A 19,973-nucleotide genomic window follows, 5' to 3' on the forward strand; every position below is an offset into this window, starting at 1 on the left:
TCTCAAAAAATTAATACGTATGTCACAAATCACAAACACTGGTTCAATATATGATAAATCAGTGCAAATCCTGGCTTATACTGATGATATCAATATTGTTCGGAGAACGGAAAACGCTGTACCAGAGGCGTATGTAGCAATAAAAGAATCAGCTACAAAAATGATGATAATATACTGACGAATAGAATAAACTTGAATGTATCAGCTGAAGCGGGAAAAATTCCTTTTTTACTATTGATTGGTCTAGATAAGGGAGCAACATTTGTTGGTCCCTTTGCAACATTTTTACTGCTTTGGCAGCAGAAAAATTAAATAATTTACACCATGAATTTTGCCACATAGGCCCTATTTGCCATCTTTACCTCCATCTGACTTTCATATATTCCCAAACCTTTAGAACTTCGCGACTGAAAAACGGTTTGGGTTAAACTCTTTGGAGAAACGTTAGATCGCGTTTATTCAACTAAAACAAAACTAGATATATCAAAAAACTTAAATTCCTAAATAAAAAATTGGTTTGGATGAAGGATAAAGAACTAAACGTGAGACAATCTGTACAAACAACTCGGAAGTAGCTTTCAACAAAAAATAGGACATTTGGGAACGAAATGAAATACTTACCCCTTAATAAAGGAACCGAGGAGATATATACACTGGATGACAACCAGCGATGTAAAGAATAGCGGTATTAACGTCAAAATGAGGCGAATTTTACGATACTCCCACTGCCTCTCGTCGCTACGCCGAAATTAAGAATTGTTTTAACCCAAATTGAAATTCAGTGTCGCCCAAGGACATAAAGACATTTTAAAATCATAAACGAGAGAAGAATTTACTTAAATTAGTGTTACCTAGGGCAATTTTTTTTTTAATTTGTGAACTATTTGGCTTAAATATACTACATTTTTGCTTTGTACTCTCCAATCATACAGTTTGAAGTCATCCTAAATTCCGGCATGGGAGCTTTCTCTTGTTTTTCGTTCAACATATATTTTGAATAAGTAATGGATTCGACCGTTACTTTATGGAAGTTCATTTTATCTAACAACAACACACTGGAAACTTTTGTGGAGCAAACAATACAAAATACAAAAAGTTTAAACCATATACTGTATAAGGAAGTATTGAAATTAGGCTTCCCGCCACCAGAGAAAAAATCCAGAGCATAAACAGGCAACATATCAATCACTGATATTAATTCATAAAACTGTCGATAGCTTGATGTTTATTGAAAATAACTAAGGCTGACAGTTGTTTTATGTGTTTTTAAAAGCTCTACAACAGCCATACTCACTACGCGGCCCGTGGGCCGCATGCGGCCCTCGGAGCGATTTTTCGCGGCCCTCAGACTGCTAGGCAGTAAAACAAAATTTGCAAATTATAATATGTTTCTATTTATGTATTTAATCAGATTACAGTAGTGTAGAGCGGCGCCATGTATTGTACCGCATTTCGCATTAGTCATCTTCACCCCCACCACAGTGGCACTGGCCGGCCATTAAATATGTTTCAAGACCTTGTGGACCCCGTAAATACGCATGCCCGAAAAAATAAATGGACCCTAAAAACCATTTATCATTTACCGTAATTTTTTTTAACGAGCATAGCATTGATTTGAAAATGGTTTTTTTCTGTGTGTACTTATAGTTGCCCATCAATGTTGGGGCGAAATATAGGGTTTGTTCTGTTGAAAAAACACTTGGGAAATGATAATTTATTAAGTTTCCATTGTATCATAGATCAAGAAAGCTTAGCTGCTAAATTTGGTGAAAATTTCAGCTGTGTTATAAAAACACTTTTGTGAAAGATTGTGTGAAAGATTGTGAATGTCATAAGATTAACTGAACTAAACCACAGAGAGTTTCAAGAATTTTTGAAAGGACTTATGTCGCAATATGGGGACAATCTTTACCACACAGAAGTGAGATGGCTGAATAAGGGTAAAGTTTTGGAACGTTTCTTCAGCATTCGACATGAGATTACTCTGTTTTTTGCTACAAAGAATAAAGAGTTTCCTGATATTCATAATTTTAGTTGGTGGCTTAAAGCAGCGTTTCTCACTGATACAATGAGCATTATGAATGAAACATTGACCAAATTGCAAGGAGACTACAATAACATTGTAACGAAAATGATGAGTATTGTGTTTTCACTGGAGCAGAAGCTGAATATGTATATTGAAAAATTGTCAAATGAAGATTATTCCAGCCTTCCTTCCGTTAAAGTACTGTTTGATGAAAATCCAGATGAAAGTCAAGAAATTTCTGACCTACTGAAGCTGTTAGCAGACCTAAAGGATGAAATGTCTGTGAGGTTTAGTGACTTCAGGAAGTTCCAAGAACCATTTCGCTTGGTGGAAAATCCACGGGCAATAACAATAGCAAATGTAGCTCATCTTTCTATTTTTGGATACGAAGCTAGGGATTTGAAAAATGAGTTAATTGATCTTCAGAATGATACAGAGCTCAAAAGTATTTTTGAAAAAAAAAAGTAGGAAAAAGCCCACTACAAGTTTTGGGAAGCAGTTGAAAATGACAAATTTCCTAACTTAATTGACTGTGCTCAGAAAATTTTGTGTATTTTTGCATCTACATATGTCTGTGAATCTACATTCAGTAAGCTGAAGTTCATAAAAAACAAGTACGGATCTAGGCTAACTAGTGAGAACGTTGAAAACGTTTTGAGAATTTCAGTTTCTTCCCAACCTTCTAAAATAGATGCCATTTTAGAGAGTTGTCAAAGATTTCGCCCGTAGACTTCAAAGAATTAACAAATTCAGGACTCGACATTCCTGGAGTCAAGTAAAAGACATTTTCCTACTTTTTACATGCAAAACAGTCCGTAAAATTTATAATTATATTGTTTTTACGTAACTTGTAATACACTTATGTTATAGTCATATAGTTTTAAAGTTATTTCATACCATCACTTGTACTTGCGGCCCTGAGGAAAATTTCATTCAAACTATTAGGCTCTCAAAAAATCCTAGTGAGGATCCCTGCTCTACAATAAGGATGGTTTTGAATGAAAAACAGAGAATTACTGTTTTAATGATAAGGGCTAAGGCGATAGGAAAAGATCTTATACTGAAGTAGCCAACTTGTTTAACATACTTTTCGAAACCATTCTATACTGGTACTTGATTTTCGATGTCTATGTGGTTTTTTATTTAGTTTTGCAATTGCCAATAATGGAGAGACATCATTTAAATCACCAGACGCAGTGGCGTGCTATCGGGATGATTCAACCTGGCAGAAGTCAGAAGTGTCATTAATCGTTTGTGGTTAACGTATCATGAAACTGGTGATGATGGCCGTACAAGGATAAATAACCAGATTGAAGACAGTTTTAATTATGTTGCAGGTTTTGCAAGATCGAACTGTAACTGCAAACAATTACAAATGAGGCTGCAAGAAACCCATCAGGTGTTTTTAAGTGGAGAAACCATTAGAATAGACTGCCTGAAGTAGAGTTAAATGCTCGAAGACCTGTGAGTGTCCCTGTGTTATCCAGAGGAAATCGCGTTCATCCACTTCAGTGGGCACAAGAACACGCAAATTGGGTTGGAAGTGAGTGGGCTCTACTTTGTTCGCAGATGAGTCCCGATTTGGATTTGCACCAGATACAAGACTTACAAGAATTTGGAGACGATTTGGCAATGCTGAACCATTGGCTACCGTGCAGGAGGTTCATAGACAGCAAGGCGGCAATATAATGGTATGGGGTGGCATCAATCTTGGTGGAAGAATCAATCTCGTTTGTCTGGAACGGTTTCTAAATGCAACAGACTACCACAATATTATTCTCGAACCTATTGTTGTACCCTTTGCAGAACAAGCTGGTCCCCAATTTTATTTGAGCAAGTTTGAGACATATTCGGTAGACGCATTTTACAACAAAATATTGCGTTCAATACAAGACAGCAACTGTTTGAAGACCTTTTAATTCAGTGGAACGGAATACCACAGCAAGACATTGACCATCTGATCATGAGTTTGCCTTACAGATGTACAACAGTAATCAACAACCGTAGAAGTCATACACTCTGCTAACTTAACCTAAAGACTACTTTGGTGGGAGTTAAGGGGAAACAAATTAGTTTTTAACTTTTTTTTAACATTTTTTGACTCGCTATAATTCTAAAAAAAATGTTTATTTTATATTTGGGACACTTGTTTATAACTTTTGATTAAAAATATTTGAAATCCCTCCCTAATCTTGCATTTTGTTTTTGTTCCCTAGAGTATTTTAATGTGTGTACTTAATTGACATACATTTAAATAAAGTAACTACATAATTTGATTTTCACAACGAAGATAATGAAGTAGAAATTGTTAATGCACTGCATCAAAAGAAACCACTGTTTTGATCAAATTTAGTATCACAATGAGAAAAGCAAGTGGCCTAGAAACGTACAATAGGTGCTAAATAAGTTTATGCTGGCGTTGGAGCAATCACAACCTGTTCTGAGAGAAATAAGTTTCTCATTAGGGGAATACTAACTAGCGTTGCTAAATAAAATATAAAGATATATCTGCAGAAATCTTAAAATATCTTTTTAAACTGGCATAAAAATGAAAATACAAGATACAAGCATAAACATAATAGCGTTAGAGAGCTGTTTTTTAAACATGGCTATAAAAAAAATTTATTTAAAAATTCCTTTATAAAAGGTATAATATTAGGAGGATAATCGTCTTGCACGAACTTTTTGAAAAAAGGCTCGCTGTTGACTAAGGATAACAACGTCGGCGAAGAAATTAAAATAAGGATAATGCTTGCCAATAAGTTTTTACTATGACTTGAAAAGACATATCACCTCAAAACTACCCAGAAAAATTAATGTGACCGTCTATAGAACAGTTGGAGAACGATTTAAAAACTACTGGATTTAGAGAATAGAGAAGAGTTACCAGAGGCAGGAGTGAATGCAGGATTGTTCGAAAGAAGGCTTTGGCTCATAATGATGAGATAATAATAATGATAAACACCACTGGATGGACAACAGGAAGGAGCAAAAAAAATAATTAAATACATCTCAAAGCATCGAAACAAATATCAAAAGGTCATCGCAGATTTTAAAATTATCCTAATAGATCAAATGAAAGAGAAACACTATAGAAACCTGTTGTAGAACCCAAAGTCAGCGTTGATTTAATAACAATACTGGGACTCATTTTCGCTCAAAGTGCATTCATTTTATTTTCAACATAAGATACCTACTTTGAACAAACTTTTTCGTATGAATTGAATTTTCGTATCCTTTGAAGAACGTTTGCCTTTCTCAATATACACCAGTCTATCTGGGACAAAATCATTGATTTCACGTAAAAATCTTATGCAAATATTTGAAGGTTCTAAAAGATATATGAGAGATAGCTGATGAATAATCCGTGAAGACCTACAACTGACTTTGCTTTGTTTTTGTTTTGAACAATCTTTAAAAGTGAAAAAATTATTTTTTTTGCCTATAAAACGTTTTTTATTCAGTTTAGAGAAAAATGGTTCAAATAAAAATTGTAGATCTTAAAATGTTGTTCAATTTGAGAGTTTCTAAATTAAAATACATAAAAATTCACCAAGATAGTTGCAAAAACCTTTAATCTAGCAGTAATTTGTAAAAGTTAATACATATCTTTGTTTTTTTGCATGATGACATGTAATATGACTACTGAAAAGTGTGGCATTTAATGAATTATTAAAGTGTGCTAAATTTCAAACGAATCGACTAAACAGCGTATAAGTTATTCAATTTGTTTTTCTCCGAGAACGATTATTTAAACAACTGTACTTGCCCAAACAGTCACTCTAGAGGTACTTCGTAAATCGCAATCGACTCTTTGAGACTTCGTTTTTAAGGCATATTAAAAAAATCTTAATATTTTATTAAATTTGTTAATAAAAAACAGTTTTTTGTTATTAATAAACAGATAACTTTTTACCTTATAAACATTTATGATAACTTTGACATTTTTTTATGTCATATACTTGTATGTAGGCTCAATGAAAAGCTGGTGAAAAACACACTTTTCAAAAAAATCTATGACCAATAGGATACCAGATAGCATTTTTTTTATTAAAACCATATTTCCATTGTTTATTAACGTTAAGAGCTGAAACTTACTCAAATTGTAAAAAAAGATCTAAATTTTATGATCCAACTGATATATGGCATACACAGTGAAGAAGTAAACAGTTATAACCCGTTGAAATGATAGTGCTTGTAAAATACTGCCACTGAAAAGTAGAGTGGAGACCGCAGCTATATCTCAGATTGTTTCTTGTTTAGAAGGTTCTGTTTTTTTTTTTGGAAAGTGTGCTTTTTCACCAGCTTTTCATTGAGCCTACTTAAAACGGTGTGACATAAAAAAATATCAAAGCTATTATAAATATAACACTAAAACACTGGAAACTTTGTTTTCAAAATTTCCACAAAATTGATTATATTTTATGATTAATTCTTGAATATGAGAAAATTCATACAATATAGCCGGAAGAAACAACCTTAGACTCTGTGGTGACCGACTCCAACTCCGTGACCGGATTCAGTACCTCGGTGTGGTGTTTACTCAAACACTAAGCTGGAGGACCGATCTAGAAGTAGCCTGTAACAAGGTTAGGAGCAGAGTCGGTCTACTCAATGCCCTCTATGGTAAGTTCGGACAAACACATCCACGTACACTCATACATACTTACAAAACATTTATCAGGCCGGTGATTGAGTATAGATTTAATCTCTATTATATTTTGATTAACCGCCACCTCACACAAAAACTGCTGAGATTGGAACGGGGAATCCTGAGTAGAGTAAACAACAAACGACGTGACTACCCCTCCGCCCATATTCATCAACTGTCGAACATCCAATCCAGCCCATCAATGAGAGGCCCTCCTCTCTGATCAGGAGTTACACAATCAAAACCATCCGAGTCCAAAATATTTTGAAAACTACCTGCTCATCCATGGGCAACTATTTAAAAGACGACCTAAAACCCAAACTCCCTTTCCTCCCCACTAAATTACTGGCTCTTGGCAGCAACGAACTCCCTGATGAATACATTGACACCATGGAGGCAACTCCTCTCTTTTATCGCTGTAATAACCACTAAATGGTGGAGCAGTACGGCAAGAGATAAGGGCTTGCGGCTTGGTGATACTCCTCCATAGATCCCTACCGGAAGGGCGTGTGCCGCCTAAATACCGGGTATATATATATATATATATATATATATATATATATATATATATATATATATATATATATATATATATATATATATATATATATAACCACTAAATGTTCACTTCGAGCTTGCTAGACAGGGAGGGACCGGTTTTCTCTGGTTTCCCGATCCCATTGCACAATGATATCTCTCTATTGCAGAGGATACAGCCACAGCTGCCCTCACGCGATTACACACTTATTAATTAAATTAAATTTATAAACTATTAAATTCAGTCAATTTATTATATTTTCACTAATAAAAATCTGAAAAGGACCGTTTTAGCTCAACAACCCTTTCACCTCTGATTGTCCAGAATAACGACAAAAGCCAACTCTCAAAAAAAAACGTCTTGAAGAGGTGAAAAAAATAAAAGGGGATAAAGCACACAAAGAGAAAATATAACCAATAGCAAAGACCATCGAGACAATGAACTAAAAAATAGATCACTTGAGAAAGGCACTTTGCCGAAACAGCTGTAGTGATAAGTAGTTATAATAAATTTTGTGGAGGTTTTGAAAACAAAGTTTTCAGTGTTTTAGTCATATAAAAGAAATTTCCATCAAGTAACGGTCGGTTTAGACGATAATAAGTCAGCCCTTTTTCAAACTGTTATTTAATAACAAATTTAACAAACAACACAATGTTGAAGCTTTTTTAATAAACCTTATAAAATGAAGCGATTTATAAAATACCTCTAGAGTGACTGTTTGGACAAGCAGAGATGTTTAAATAATCGCACTCCGGGATAAACAAGTTGAATAACTCATAAACTATTTGGTCGATCTGTTTGAAATTTGGGATACTTTAATAATTCATTAACTGATATAATTTTAAGTAGTTATATTACATATGTTTGTGCAAAAGAAAACAGAGTTATTAACATTTATAATTACTAAAAAAATAAGTGTTTTCTATAATTATCTCGGTCAATTGTGTATGTATTTTATTTTGGAAACTCTCAAAATAAAGAACTTTTTATGATCTACAACTTGTATTTGAAACATTTTTCTCTAAATTGTATAATAAACTTTTTATTTTATAGACAAAAAATACGTTTTTCATTTTTTAAGATTCTTTAAAACAAAAACAAAGCAAAATCAGCTGTAGGTCTTCACGGATTTTTCATCAGCTTCCATTCATCTACCTTCTAGAACCTTCAAAATATCTGTATAGGATTTTTTTAGCTTTTTTTCTTCATTGAATGGGGTAATAGCAGTGCATTCAATTTGTATACATTGGCGTTTTGACTATTATGATTATAAAAATATGCACAAAACTCCATAACTTTAGTTTAAGCGACTCGAATAGCAGATAATGTTTCTTAAACAGAAATATTTTCAGTGAAATTAAAAATTATATATTTTTATATATTTGGATTTGATTTAATTTAATATTTTTTCAAAAATACCAATTTTTACAAAGATTGAACACTAATTTCTGGAAGGAAGGAGTACTATAAAACATGATTGTTTAGTAAAATTTATAAAACATAATATTAATAACATCACCTACCACATCTTGCATCCAACACTCCATCTCGAATATACACTATAAATATTTTCTAACGTAGTCCTGAATTTCTGAAAACACCAACAATAATCCATAACAGAAACACAACACAAAATTCTACAAAAAAATCAACCGGAGAGTCACAAAAAAGTTCGAGCGAGTGGGACCGCTTCGCGATTGACGCAGGAATACACCACTTCGCATTCCACCGGAGATCGTAACTAAACTGAAGCCTTCAGTTTGAAGGAAGCAACCGTGAAACCGAAGATAAAGAAGGAATAAGGAATTAACCGAGATTTCAATCGAAATGGACCACGTGCTATTCCGAAAGTTGGAGATAAGTTCGGTAAAACTCGGTCAGCAGGCAGCAGGCGGCTGCAGAGAATTTCGATTTCGAATCCGCTACTACAAGTTTTTTGTTATTTATTAGGACTTCGTATTCGAAATGGTTCCGAACTAGTCGTCCAATTGAGTTAAAAGATTTAGAGATGCGATTTTAACGCAAGACTGCGCTGGAATCTTAGAACGAACGATTGTGAACGGTCAGGACGAACTACTGCCGTGCTGTCTTGCCAGCTTCGCGTTGGTTAGTTCAAGCAGTGGCGTACACGAACTTTTTTGCGATAGAATAATATTGAGCATTGGTGAACAAAGGTTTAACACAAATAATTACTTTCAATAATGTTTATGTTTGAAGAAGTATGAAACTGTTTTTGTTTCTCTAGTACAGATTTTATTATTTCACCGAACCTTTTGTTATTATTGTATCTCTATTAGTCGTCTTAGGTTGTAAATTTACGTGATCAAATCGTAACTTTATGGGCTCCATGCCCGCTGTATGTTTTTCACTGGTATAGTTGTAGAACTCCTACCAGTATAAATCCTGATGGTTCTACAGTATATTGGTTCTACAACATAAAGCCTGATGCACGTCAACCGCGTCACAGTAAGTAACGTCACATGATACCAACACAAAATATTCAAGTGGTAGGTCTGTTCCCACGGTTCGTAGACTTTTACTACGGTTGCCTCTTCCGACTGGGGTGGGGATGCTTGAGTTACGTCACCAGAGTACACAAGAATACAAAACCCATTTATTAGCGATTGAAACTGAATGTAGAGGGCAGGTCGATTGCAGTGTTGATTGGTTGAAGGGGAAGAATTACGTCACGAGAGTACAGTTTCGGGCTTAATGTTCATTGGTTAGGCGGAAGAGGCAACCGTAGTAAGTCTACGAACCGTGGGTCTGTTCCTACTTAGAATCTTTGAGCCAAATACACTGGAATTACAGCCACTAGACATATTGTATTATACACGCGTAGAATATGTGAAGATTTCTATTAATGTAAACTTAGAGAAATACACCATTAACTGTTTCATTTAAATTGTATAAGTGGATGATTACAAGGAGTTTTTATGAAGCGCAATTTTCCGGATCACAATCTACCTGCGATCGAACAAATGTGATATTTTGGAATAAATTGGTAACACTTATTTGGCAGTTGCTTTGTTGGCGCTTCATATTTGTGTTTACTATTTACTATTAATTAAAGTCTGTTCTTTTTAGAACAAAATTGGTGTGATTTAATTGTGATAGCAGCTTTTTTGATTCATTATTTTGAACAGACACGTGTTAAACATGGTCCTATTCTACCGTTGACTGCTGTTAGGGAAGAATGTAATGTATTTTTTATATGTTTATGTAGATGCTTAAAATATACATTTTGTGTTAGCGTGTAGCTGCAGCTTTAAATTTACATATTTCCACTGTGAGTTCTAGGCCTACGAAGTTACCAATACTGAAATAATAAATACAATACTGATAAATAATAATACAGTATGTATGAACGAAATAAGTATACTTTTTGTTTGATATCATAAAGTGTATTAAGTTAAACAGATTTGTTTAACTTGAAACCAAATTAAAGTATTTTCAGAAGATCATGTGACTTTGATCTATTTATGGATTCAATTAAAGGAAAAAGAACTGTTTAGTGGTTGTCATATATGTCACTTAGTATTATACTGAAAGACACTGGTTTTAAATTGCTAAAAGATGATCCAAGGCGAGGACTGATGGAACAGTCTGATATTGCTGTGAAGAGATCAGAATTTTTTAGATTAAGTACATCAAAAATATAAACATGAAGAACAAGATACACGTTTATTTTTATATATGAGACTTGGATTTTTCTGAATGGATCTATCTGTCGCTCATGGCAAGATGAGAATAAAAGAAGTTTAAAATATATTACAACTGATGGAAAATGGTAATATATTGAAGTTATTGAAATAAAATTCTTTTGTAGATACATTAGTCTTCAAGCTGGTAATGAATCGGCTTTAATAGACTACCATGGGAAAATGAATAAAGCAAATTTTTTATCGTGGTTTGAAAATCAACTATTAAAGTTTGTCTGAACCATCCCGAATTATAATGGATAACGCTTCATACCATAGCATGTTGTTAGAGAAAGCACCAAACATGTCTTCAACCAAGACTGAAATGAAAGATTCGTTAACTAACAATAAACTACCTTTAAATGAGACAATGTCCAAAAATGAGCTTTTGCAGATTGTTGCGCAGTAAGTATGCCTAAGGCTTACACTTAGGATGCGCCCGAAAAAGATTTCGAAAAAGTCGGTGCGTTAGAGGCACACTTTCTGAAGCTTCTTCAGGAAAACTCGATGCCTTCGAGATGTGGTGCTGGAGGTGGAGGTGTGGAGACGCATCTTAAGAATTTCGTGGGTGGATCGAGTAAATAATGTTGAGGTCCTACGTAGAATGGGCAAGGAATGCGAGATTATTAACATAATCAAAGAGCGCAAATTAGAATATCTATGATATGAGAAATGAACAGAGATATGGCTTGTTGCAACTAATTCTTCAAAACCTGAGAAAGTGGTTCAATACGTCTACAAAAGGAACTATTCCGAATAACTGCAAGCAAAGTTAGGATAGCCATTATGATCGCCAACATCCGGACGGACAGGCACGTAAGAATAAGAAGTGAAAGCCGAGAAAGATGAAGAGAATGAAACGAGCAACAAAAATGACAGAATGAACACTGTAAAAACCAGCAAATGTTTAGATATCTTTGAATAAGGGCACAAATGAACAACTACAATACAAACCGTTAGCCATCTTCTCTGACAAAAGGTGCGAAAAAAAAAACAAATAAGCATCTTCAGAAGTATAGTTCAAACCGTTAGTGTTCACAATGATTGAACGTTATTAAAGATAATAAAAACTTATGATGAACTAATGAAGCTCTAAATGCAGTAAATGAAGCAGTAAATCCAAATTGCTGCAGCACAAAAGTTTGAATATCCTATTTTACGAGACGGATGCGGTCAACTCCAGTACTTTCAACTTGCTAGCAAAACCGCTGTTCCGCCTCCTTGCCAGTTACATCAGTGCCCAGACACATCCTTTACACATGGGAAGGTAGCATCACTACTTGGATTGTATTTCCCGGAGCACTATGATCTTAAACACTACGCCACCTCTGGCGCGCATCCCCCGATGGCAGGACACATATGCGCAGGGGGAACCCAATAAAACCTGGACCCCTTACCCATCAAGGAATCCGTGTCAACACAAAATTCCCGAGGATTCGAGGATTTCCTCCCCGGGTGGTGAAGGACGGGGACCCCCGAACATTAGAACAAGACCCAATACGCTACCGTTTGAGTAGAGTAGGTGTATAAAGGGTATTGCCAACGTCCGAGAGGAAGTCTATCCTATTCTGTTAGAACCAATGCCCCTGCAATTCCGTCTCCAGTGAGGGCACGATAGCCATATCTTCGGGCTCCACCCTCCCCATAGTACCTGTATTGCCGTAGGTACCGCTGCCCGTGATCTCTGAAAGTACGAACAGTTGTACGCTGGCGGGATAACGGACCGTAAAGCCTACTGCTTTACCACTCTTCTTCTGCTACAAGCACGTTTCGTAGGCGCACGTTCAGAAGGAGACTGATACCCCCTTCCGGTACCCCCTTCCGGACTGATACCAGTAGGACATACCGATTACCGACACCTCAAACACGGCCACGTTGCTGCTCCTACGTACAAGACGTAAAAACTAGATCGCGCCCTGTGCTCGTTGTTGCCATCCCGACACCTTAAGCGACGGCTCACCAACTCTCGTTCCATCCTATTGATCGGTTTTTACGACCGGTTGTCACCAACACCCTAGAACTATTCGGTTCGTCCTGTAGCTCCGAAAAGCCACTTGGACACGACTGCTGCTACGGTCTTGGCTACAGTGACACGACTTGGAAACTACTAGCATTAGGCAACACGTTAAACAGCCGAAAGAAGTAACGAAATTACAATGGATCAAAATATAAATGAGAAGACATATAAAAGTATAGTTAACACAGTTTGCAGTTGCTGCCGAATTTATATGACGATATCATTGAAGCGATGGCAGCAGGAAACTTAAAAGATAAATATTATAGAAAATCACAGAAAAATTTGAACGAAGGGGCATAATAAATCCGATATATTTTTTTTAATGGTGTTCATTCCATCGCTAAGTTACGCCACTGGGTTGTATTTTATATGAGATTCGAGCTTTAGTTACACGGTCGAGGTCAAGTACGAGATCGGATTGTTGTAAAAAGTGAAGAGTACAAAAATATAGTTTATGCGGCCACACACGATATATTTTTTATCGAAACGGTTGATGTTTTCAATTAAAATTCTTTTAAAATAATGACTATTCAGGTGTTTAAAAATCACATAATATATACATATTAGAAAGTACCGAAGTTATCATCATCAATCATGGACAAACTGCCTACGACGTCCATTGTTGAACGCAGACCTCTCCAAGTCTAAATATATTCTGATTGTTTCTGTTAGATATACAAGCTTTAATTTACACAAATATTAACGTTTGAAAGCTCATAAACTGTCAGTCAATACGATCGTAACCGAGTTATGTTTATAACATCAAGGTGAGAAAAAAGGATATGTCTATAAGGGCTAATTTTTTTCGGTCTGTCTGTTTTTCAATGTATCTCCACTCAGACCTGGACTGGACCACCGCACAGTGGGGCGAAAATGCCAAAAAGCGCTTAAAAATGTTTTTCCCTATATTCAATCAATTGATGATTAGTAAATTTGCATAGGAATATCTTTTAGGCAATCAGAACTTGAATTTTAGAGCCCTTTATCCACTACAAAGCTAACGGTAACCATTAGACGGCGAAGAACCTTGAGTGCAGGAATTAAAAAAAAAGATGCTACATTAGGCGGTACAGTAGACTAGACCTAAACCTGTCTGAACAACAATCATTTAGTCGAGTCGATCCATTTTATTATATTTTAGGTCGAGAAGAACCTCCCACCACGCGCCTGTGCTCACTGATTCATCGAATAAATAAGTCCGAACCAGTCGAATTAGCCAAATTCATTAGTTTTCAAGTATTCTTTGGGATCTTTCAATGTTAATTCATTAAAAAAACAATTGGTAGTGTAATGTAAACATAGCAAGGAAATAAAGAAGAAAAAAATAAGGGGTAGTTAGCCTAGAAAAGAGTAATAATTATTTAAATAATTATTATATATATTCCAAATTGAATAAAGAACAAATAATTCGACATAGTTAATGTATACATTTCACATTAAACAAAGATTGAAAACTCGACCTAGTTTAAGTGTATTACACGAGTCTCAAATATCAGGTCGCCACGGTTGTTTAAAAGAAAAAATCACGTTTAAAACATAGACCTTCGCTGGAAAATAACACCAGCGCATGACCAGGTTTAATCACGGGGACTCAGTCAGCAAAAAAATAAAAAACTCGACCTTGGTACTACGATCGGAAATTGAGAATACGGGCTCATAAAAAATGAACGAAGCCGGCCAGACAGGGCAGTAAGAACGAGGCACCTGAGAGTGCTCCACGCGAGAAGCACGGGCGATCGAGACAATACGCAGCCAGTGAGCGCGCTATTGTAACTCGACGGGGTAGTGTACCGTATAAGTGCCGGTATCTGGAGTTTCGAAAGTTCGTGATAGCGCGCGGTACTTCAACAGACTGATCTTGAATTTCTGTAGGACTGGAGGCGTATTCATTAGCTAGAGCCTAAATACGCGAAGGTAACTAAGATCTATATACTAACCCAAGGAATATATAATAATACGGATTGTCCACCCTTTAATTTCTTGCTTGGTCTCTTCTCGTCTCCTTTCGCGCCTGATCGAATCATTATTGGTCATAACTGATATCTTGTTAACTTAGTTGTAGTATACAGTCTATTTAATACATTGTAAACTCGAAATTTGGTTTTATTGTTCTTCCCGGCCGTTACAGGCAGAGACTAGAAGAGATACACATTCTTCGCTTATGCAGTTCTCCGGCTTCTAAAGCAAGCCCATAGACTCACCTCTTTACAGGACCTGAGACCTACAAGTCCTTAATCCCCTTTCTCCCAAATCTCCCTACCCTCTTGTAAATCCGCGAGGGCGAAACCAGTCAGCTCAGACTAGTGCGACCAGTAAGCCTTGCCCCGCTCGCAGGGATAAGTATCCCCTAAGAGTTGTAGACGCATCCAAGGATTTTGAGACAGTCGTCTTTTACAATGATGACAGCAGCATTTATTAGAATGGTGACAGTAGGGTTCCCGCGAATATTATAATCGGTTCTCCAATTATTTACAGTGGATCCCCCCCAATTGTAACAGTGGTGACCCCGATTTATTAGAGTGGTGACAGCGATGGGATAGTGTATATTTTCTATCAATCCATTTTCTTATTTTTAGCTAATTTTTATTAATCACACCATAAATTTCCTAATTTCATCCATCTCTGCTAAAAAAACGTTACGATATCAGTTTATTTACTTTGTTGCGTTGTAGGCTGTTCATCTTGCAAAACACAACTTACTTGTGAACTGTACTCGAACAAGTGCGAACGATTTTTTAGCAGTAGTGTGGTATTTATTTTAGTTACTTAATTACTCGCTACTCGACTAAAATACTAGCATAGTGCGAACTAGTGAAAAAATTTCGCCTTAAAGATATTGAAGTTTATGGGTTTAAATTAAACTTAAAAAATCACAAATAATACTGATACACTTTACATGCAGTAGGATTTCAAAAAGTTTTATTTAAAATCTCGGGAAAGGGTTTTCGGCGCCTTCCCTTTAGAGTTAAAGTTTGCGCCTTTTTCTGAGCCATTCCGGTCCTGGTAGGAACGACTGCCGAAACGAATTCTAAAATGGAAATCCTATGGATGGCGAAAGTGAGAGGAAGACCTAGATGAAATTGGCTAACGCTGGAGGGAATCGACAAAGAGATCTTCTTTCAGTAACATGTCCGATTATCGTACGTTGGCGATCATACTGGCAATAATAGCTTTGTTTACAATAGTTCAAAACAGATTATGGGATGTCTCTTGATACCACTCTTAGAGATCTCGAAGCCAGGATGTTCTTCTTCGGCTGTGCATCTTCTTTTGAGATCTTACCATGTATTATAAGGTGTAGAAGATTACGCGGAAGAGGAATCTGGAAGAAGACCTAGTAGATAGGGACTAATGAAGACTAGAGCTAAGATTAAGTGTCGGAAGGCGACGTAAGACGCTATATATACAGTACTAGTCAAAAGTCCGTTCCCCTCTCGTATCTTTTGAACGGTTATACTTATAATAGTGAAATTTGGAGGGAGGTAATAAACAGACGTAGGTTTCTTAACTAGTTATAACAAGTGACGTAATAGTGACAAATGACGTTACAGTGCCACCGTGACAGATAATTTTAAATAGGACCTTATAGCAAGTGATACCTCGTTTAAAAGGTATTGAAAATACCTATTCAACCATTCTAATTTTATTTGAGTTTAAGCTCATTTTGATGAATAAATTAAATATATACTAAAATTCTAGCTTCTCATTTAATTAATAAATATTAAAACCTCCGCCTCTGGTTACTTGTCAAAAAGTTGACGTTTTTCAATTCTCTAAATTGTTTTACGTCAACGTCAATTTTTTTGGCAATTAACCAGAGGCGAACGTTAAAATATTTATTAATTAAATGCGAAACTACAATTATTTTAATATACCTATTCAATCATACTAATTTTGTTTTAATTTAAGATTATTTTGACGAATAAATTAAATAAATACTAAAATTCTAGTTTGGCATTTAATTAATAAAAATTCTAACGTCCGCCTTTGGTTATTTGTCAAAAAAGTTGACGTTTGTTAATTCTCTAGTTGTTTTTCGTTTGCAAAAGCGTTTATAGCTCAATATTTTTTAGTTTTTGTTTCTGCTTAGATTAGTCAATTCAAGTTTAGTCAAGTTGTTTTTCGTTAGTTGTTCTTAAGTTAATATTTGGTTTAATTATTGTTTAACGAGACGTTTAAATTTTTACAAAGGTAGAATGGTAAGTACTGTAGCCGACAACGTAGCAGCTGTGTTAATAATTGATGAATGTGGAAATAATTTCCATGCAGCGGAACGTCTTTTTAATGAGAGCTACCCCGATCGCCCTACATCGAGAGCTTATTTGCGGAAGCTTCTTCGGAAGTTTAAACAAACAGGTAGTGTTCAAGATGTCAAACGATCTGGTCGACCAACAATTAGTGACGACAAAAAAATTGACATAATATCAGAAATGGTAGTGAACCCTACTTCTTCTACAGCCCAAGTTGCATCTATCTATGGAATCAGTCAAAAGACAGTACACCGAGTGTTGGCTGAAAACAAATTTCATCCATACAAATTAAAAATTGTGCACCAACTTTCAGATGATGACCCCGACCGAAGACTAGAATTCTGTGAAAATATGTCCAATAAAATTAACCAACAGCCCAATTACATAAAAACAATTTGTTTTAGTGACGAAAGTACTTTTTCTCTCAATGGAAATGTTAACACATACAATGTGGGGTATTGGAGTGACACAAATCCTCACGTCTTTCGTGAAACACATACTCAATTTTCAAAAAAAAAAAAAAAAAAATGTTTGGGCAGATATTTTGGGAAACCACATAGTTGGGCCTGTTTTTCTCAATACTAACTTAACCGGTGAAGTGTATCTGGAGATGTGACAAAATGCGATTGAACCGTTAATACTTTAAATTCTGGAGGATAATCCAGATAAATTCGGCAACTTGGAAGTAACGTTTTAACAAGATGGTGCTCTAGCACCCCATTATGGTGAAGTAAGACCTAGATGAGAAATATCGTGGTAGATGGATTGGACGACAAGGTACGATAGAATGGCCAGCTCGGTCACCGGACCTCAGACCATTAGATTTTTTTCTGTGGAGATACTTGAAATGTAAAGTTTACGCTACAGCACCCGACAATATTGACATTTTGAAACAACGAATTGTTGAAGTATGTAAGGCAATTTCCCCCGACACATTTGAACGAGTACGGCAAGAGTTTAGAAATAGGATACACTACTGTCAGGAAGTAGATGGAGCACATTTTGAACACTCACTATAAGAACTGGTTGTTAAATATTTATTAATTAAACAAGTAACCAGAGGCGGAGGTTTTAATATTTATTAATTACATGCGAAACTACAATTTTAGTAATTATTTAATTTATTCATCAAAATGAGCTTAAACTCAAACAAAATTATTATGACTGAATAGGTATTTTCAATACCTTTCAAACGAGGTATGACTTGCCATAAGGTCCTATTTAAAATTATCTGTCACAGTGGTGCTGTAACGTCATCTGTCACTATTACGTCAGCTGTTATGACTAGTTGAGAAGCCTACGTCTGTTCATTACCTCCCTCCAAATTTCACTATATAACAATAATCGTTCAAAAAATACGAGGGAAGGAACGGACTTTTGACTAGCACTGTATATATATATATATATATATATATATATATATATACACAGTGCTAGTCAAATTTCGATTAACCTTGGGTAAGCCTTTACGTGTCAAGTTCAAAGCTACCATACATTTCAAACCTTACAAAAAACTTTTTTTGCACATAGTAACAAAAAACACCACTATGTTACTAGCTAAGTTTTTTAATATTCTAACTCTACAATTCTAAGTTACGGTAAGATCAATAATGTTTTAATAGATAATATATGGTAGCTAATTATAATTTATTCTCTTTCAGCCCTGAAGAAGCCAAATTAATTCTCTTTGGCGAAAACGTTCGGCGAAACAATTGATACACATTAGAGTCTTTCTTGCAGATTTCCCCAATATTTAAGAGTTTACTATTTAACTAATCTGCAAAGATTAAATTTCTTTTCTATATATATATATATATATATATATATATATATATATATATATATATATATATATATATATATATATATATATATATATAATAATAATAATAATAAGAACATAGAATAACGTTGAAATAAGGGAGGCTGCACCGTAATTGGAAACGGTTGATAAAGCTGCACATGATGATGATGATGATGATATATATATATATATATATATATATATATATATATATATATATATATATATATATATAATCAGTTCTGAATACCACTCATAGTATATTTAATAAAAAAAATTCCAATTTATTATCGTGTAAGCTTTGACACAGCAGATATTTATTTCTAAGACCCGATTGTTGCATCAACAAATGCCGTCTAAGCAAGGATCCAATTAAAAAATGCCAGTTGTTATCTAATCTCGTGTTCTAAGCTAAAGTGATACCCAGGAAACTGTATCAATCGACTTCACTGTTGGCTTGTGTAAATGTATATTATGTATGTTGTGGCCCTGAACTAATACGGGTATCTTGGTAGGGTCGTATTTTGTCAGATAATAGTCTTCGTTTTATACTTTACTACATTAATATTATTTTTGAAAGTAGGCATGTAATTTAACCCTCAGATAAAATGGAAAAAATATAAGCAACTCTCTTTTCAACACCTAAAAAAGTTTGCTAAAAAAAAAAAAAAGAATTTTTGCTATAATGTACGCAGCTCAACACAAATATGGGTCGTATTCGGGGGAATGATTTGTACCATTTTATACAGCGATATACATTAAAGGTTAAAGGAGAACGTTTTTTCAGAAGAAATACAGATTGAGAGGGGTGTCAAGCAGGGCTGTGTTCTGTCTCCTACTCTGTTCAATGTATATTCAGTGGAAATAATCCCAGAAGTACTACAGGAACTACCTACGAGAATAAAAGTAAATAGTCGAACAATCAATAAGATACGGCACGCAGACGACACTATTCTAATAGCGAAATGTCTTGAGGGTTTACAACA

At 35.2% G+C, this 19,973-nt stretch overlaps 1 protein-coding gene across 5 annotated transcripts in view; it reads right to left on the reverse strand.

Annotated features, from left to right (window-relative positions):
* ERR (estrogen-related receptor) overlaps positions 1-19,973 on the reverse strand; it is a 109,877-nt gene that overhangs the window by 75,112 nt on the left and 14,792 nt on the right. Inside the window, exon 1 of one of the 5 annotated variants that reach the window (XM_072535766.1) lies at positions 8,739-9,257. The exons of the other annotated variants lie outside the window; for them this stretch is intronic. Within the exon in view, the coding sequence (XP_072391867.1) occupies positions 8,739-8,762 (24 nt within the window). The 5' untranslated portion in view covers positions 8,763-9,257. Of the gene's footprint in view, positions 1-8,738; positions 9,258-19,973 lie in introns of those variants that run through there. 5 annotated transcript variants of the gene reach the window in all.

This window comes from Diabrotica undecimpunctata, chromosome 6 (genome assembly GCF_040954645.1).
Source record: "Diabrotica undecimpunctata isolate CICGRU chromosome 6, icDiaUnde3, whole genome shotgun sequence".
In the NCBI taxonomy this organism is placed as follows: Eukaryota; Metazoa; Arthropoda; class Insecta; order Coleoptera; family Chrysomelidae; genus Diabrotica; species Diabrotica undecimpunctata.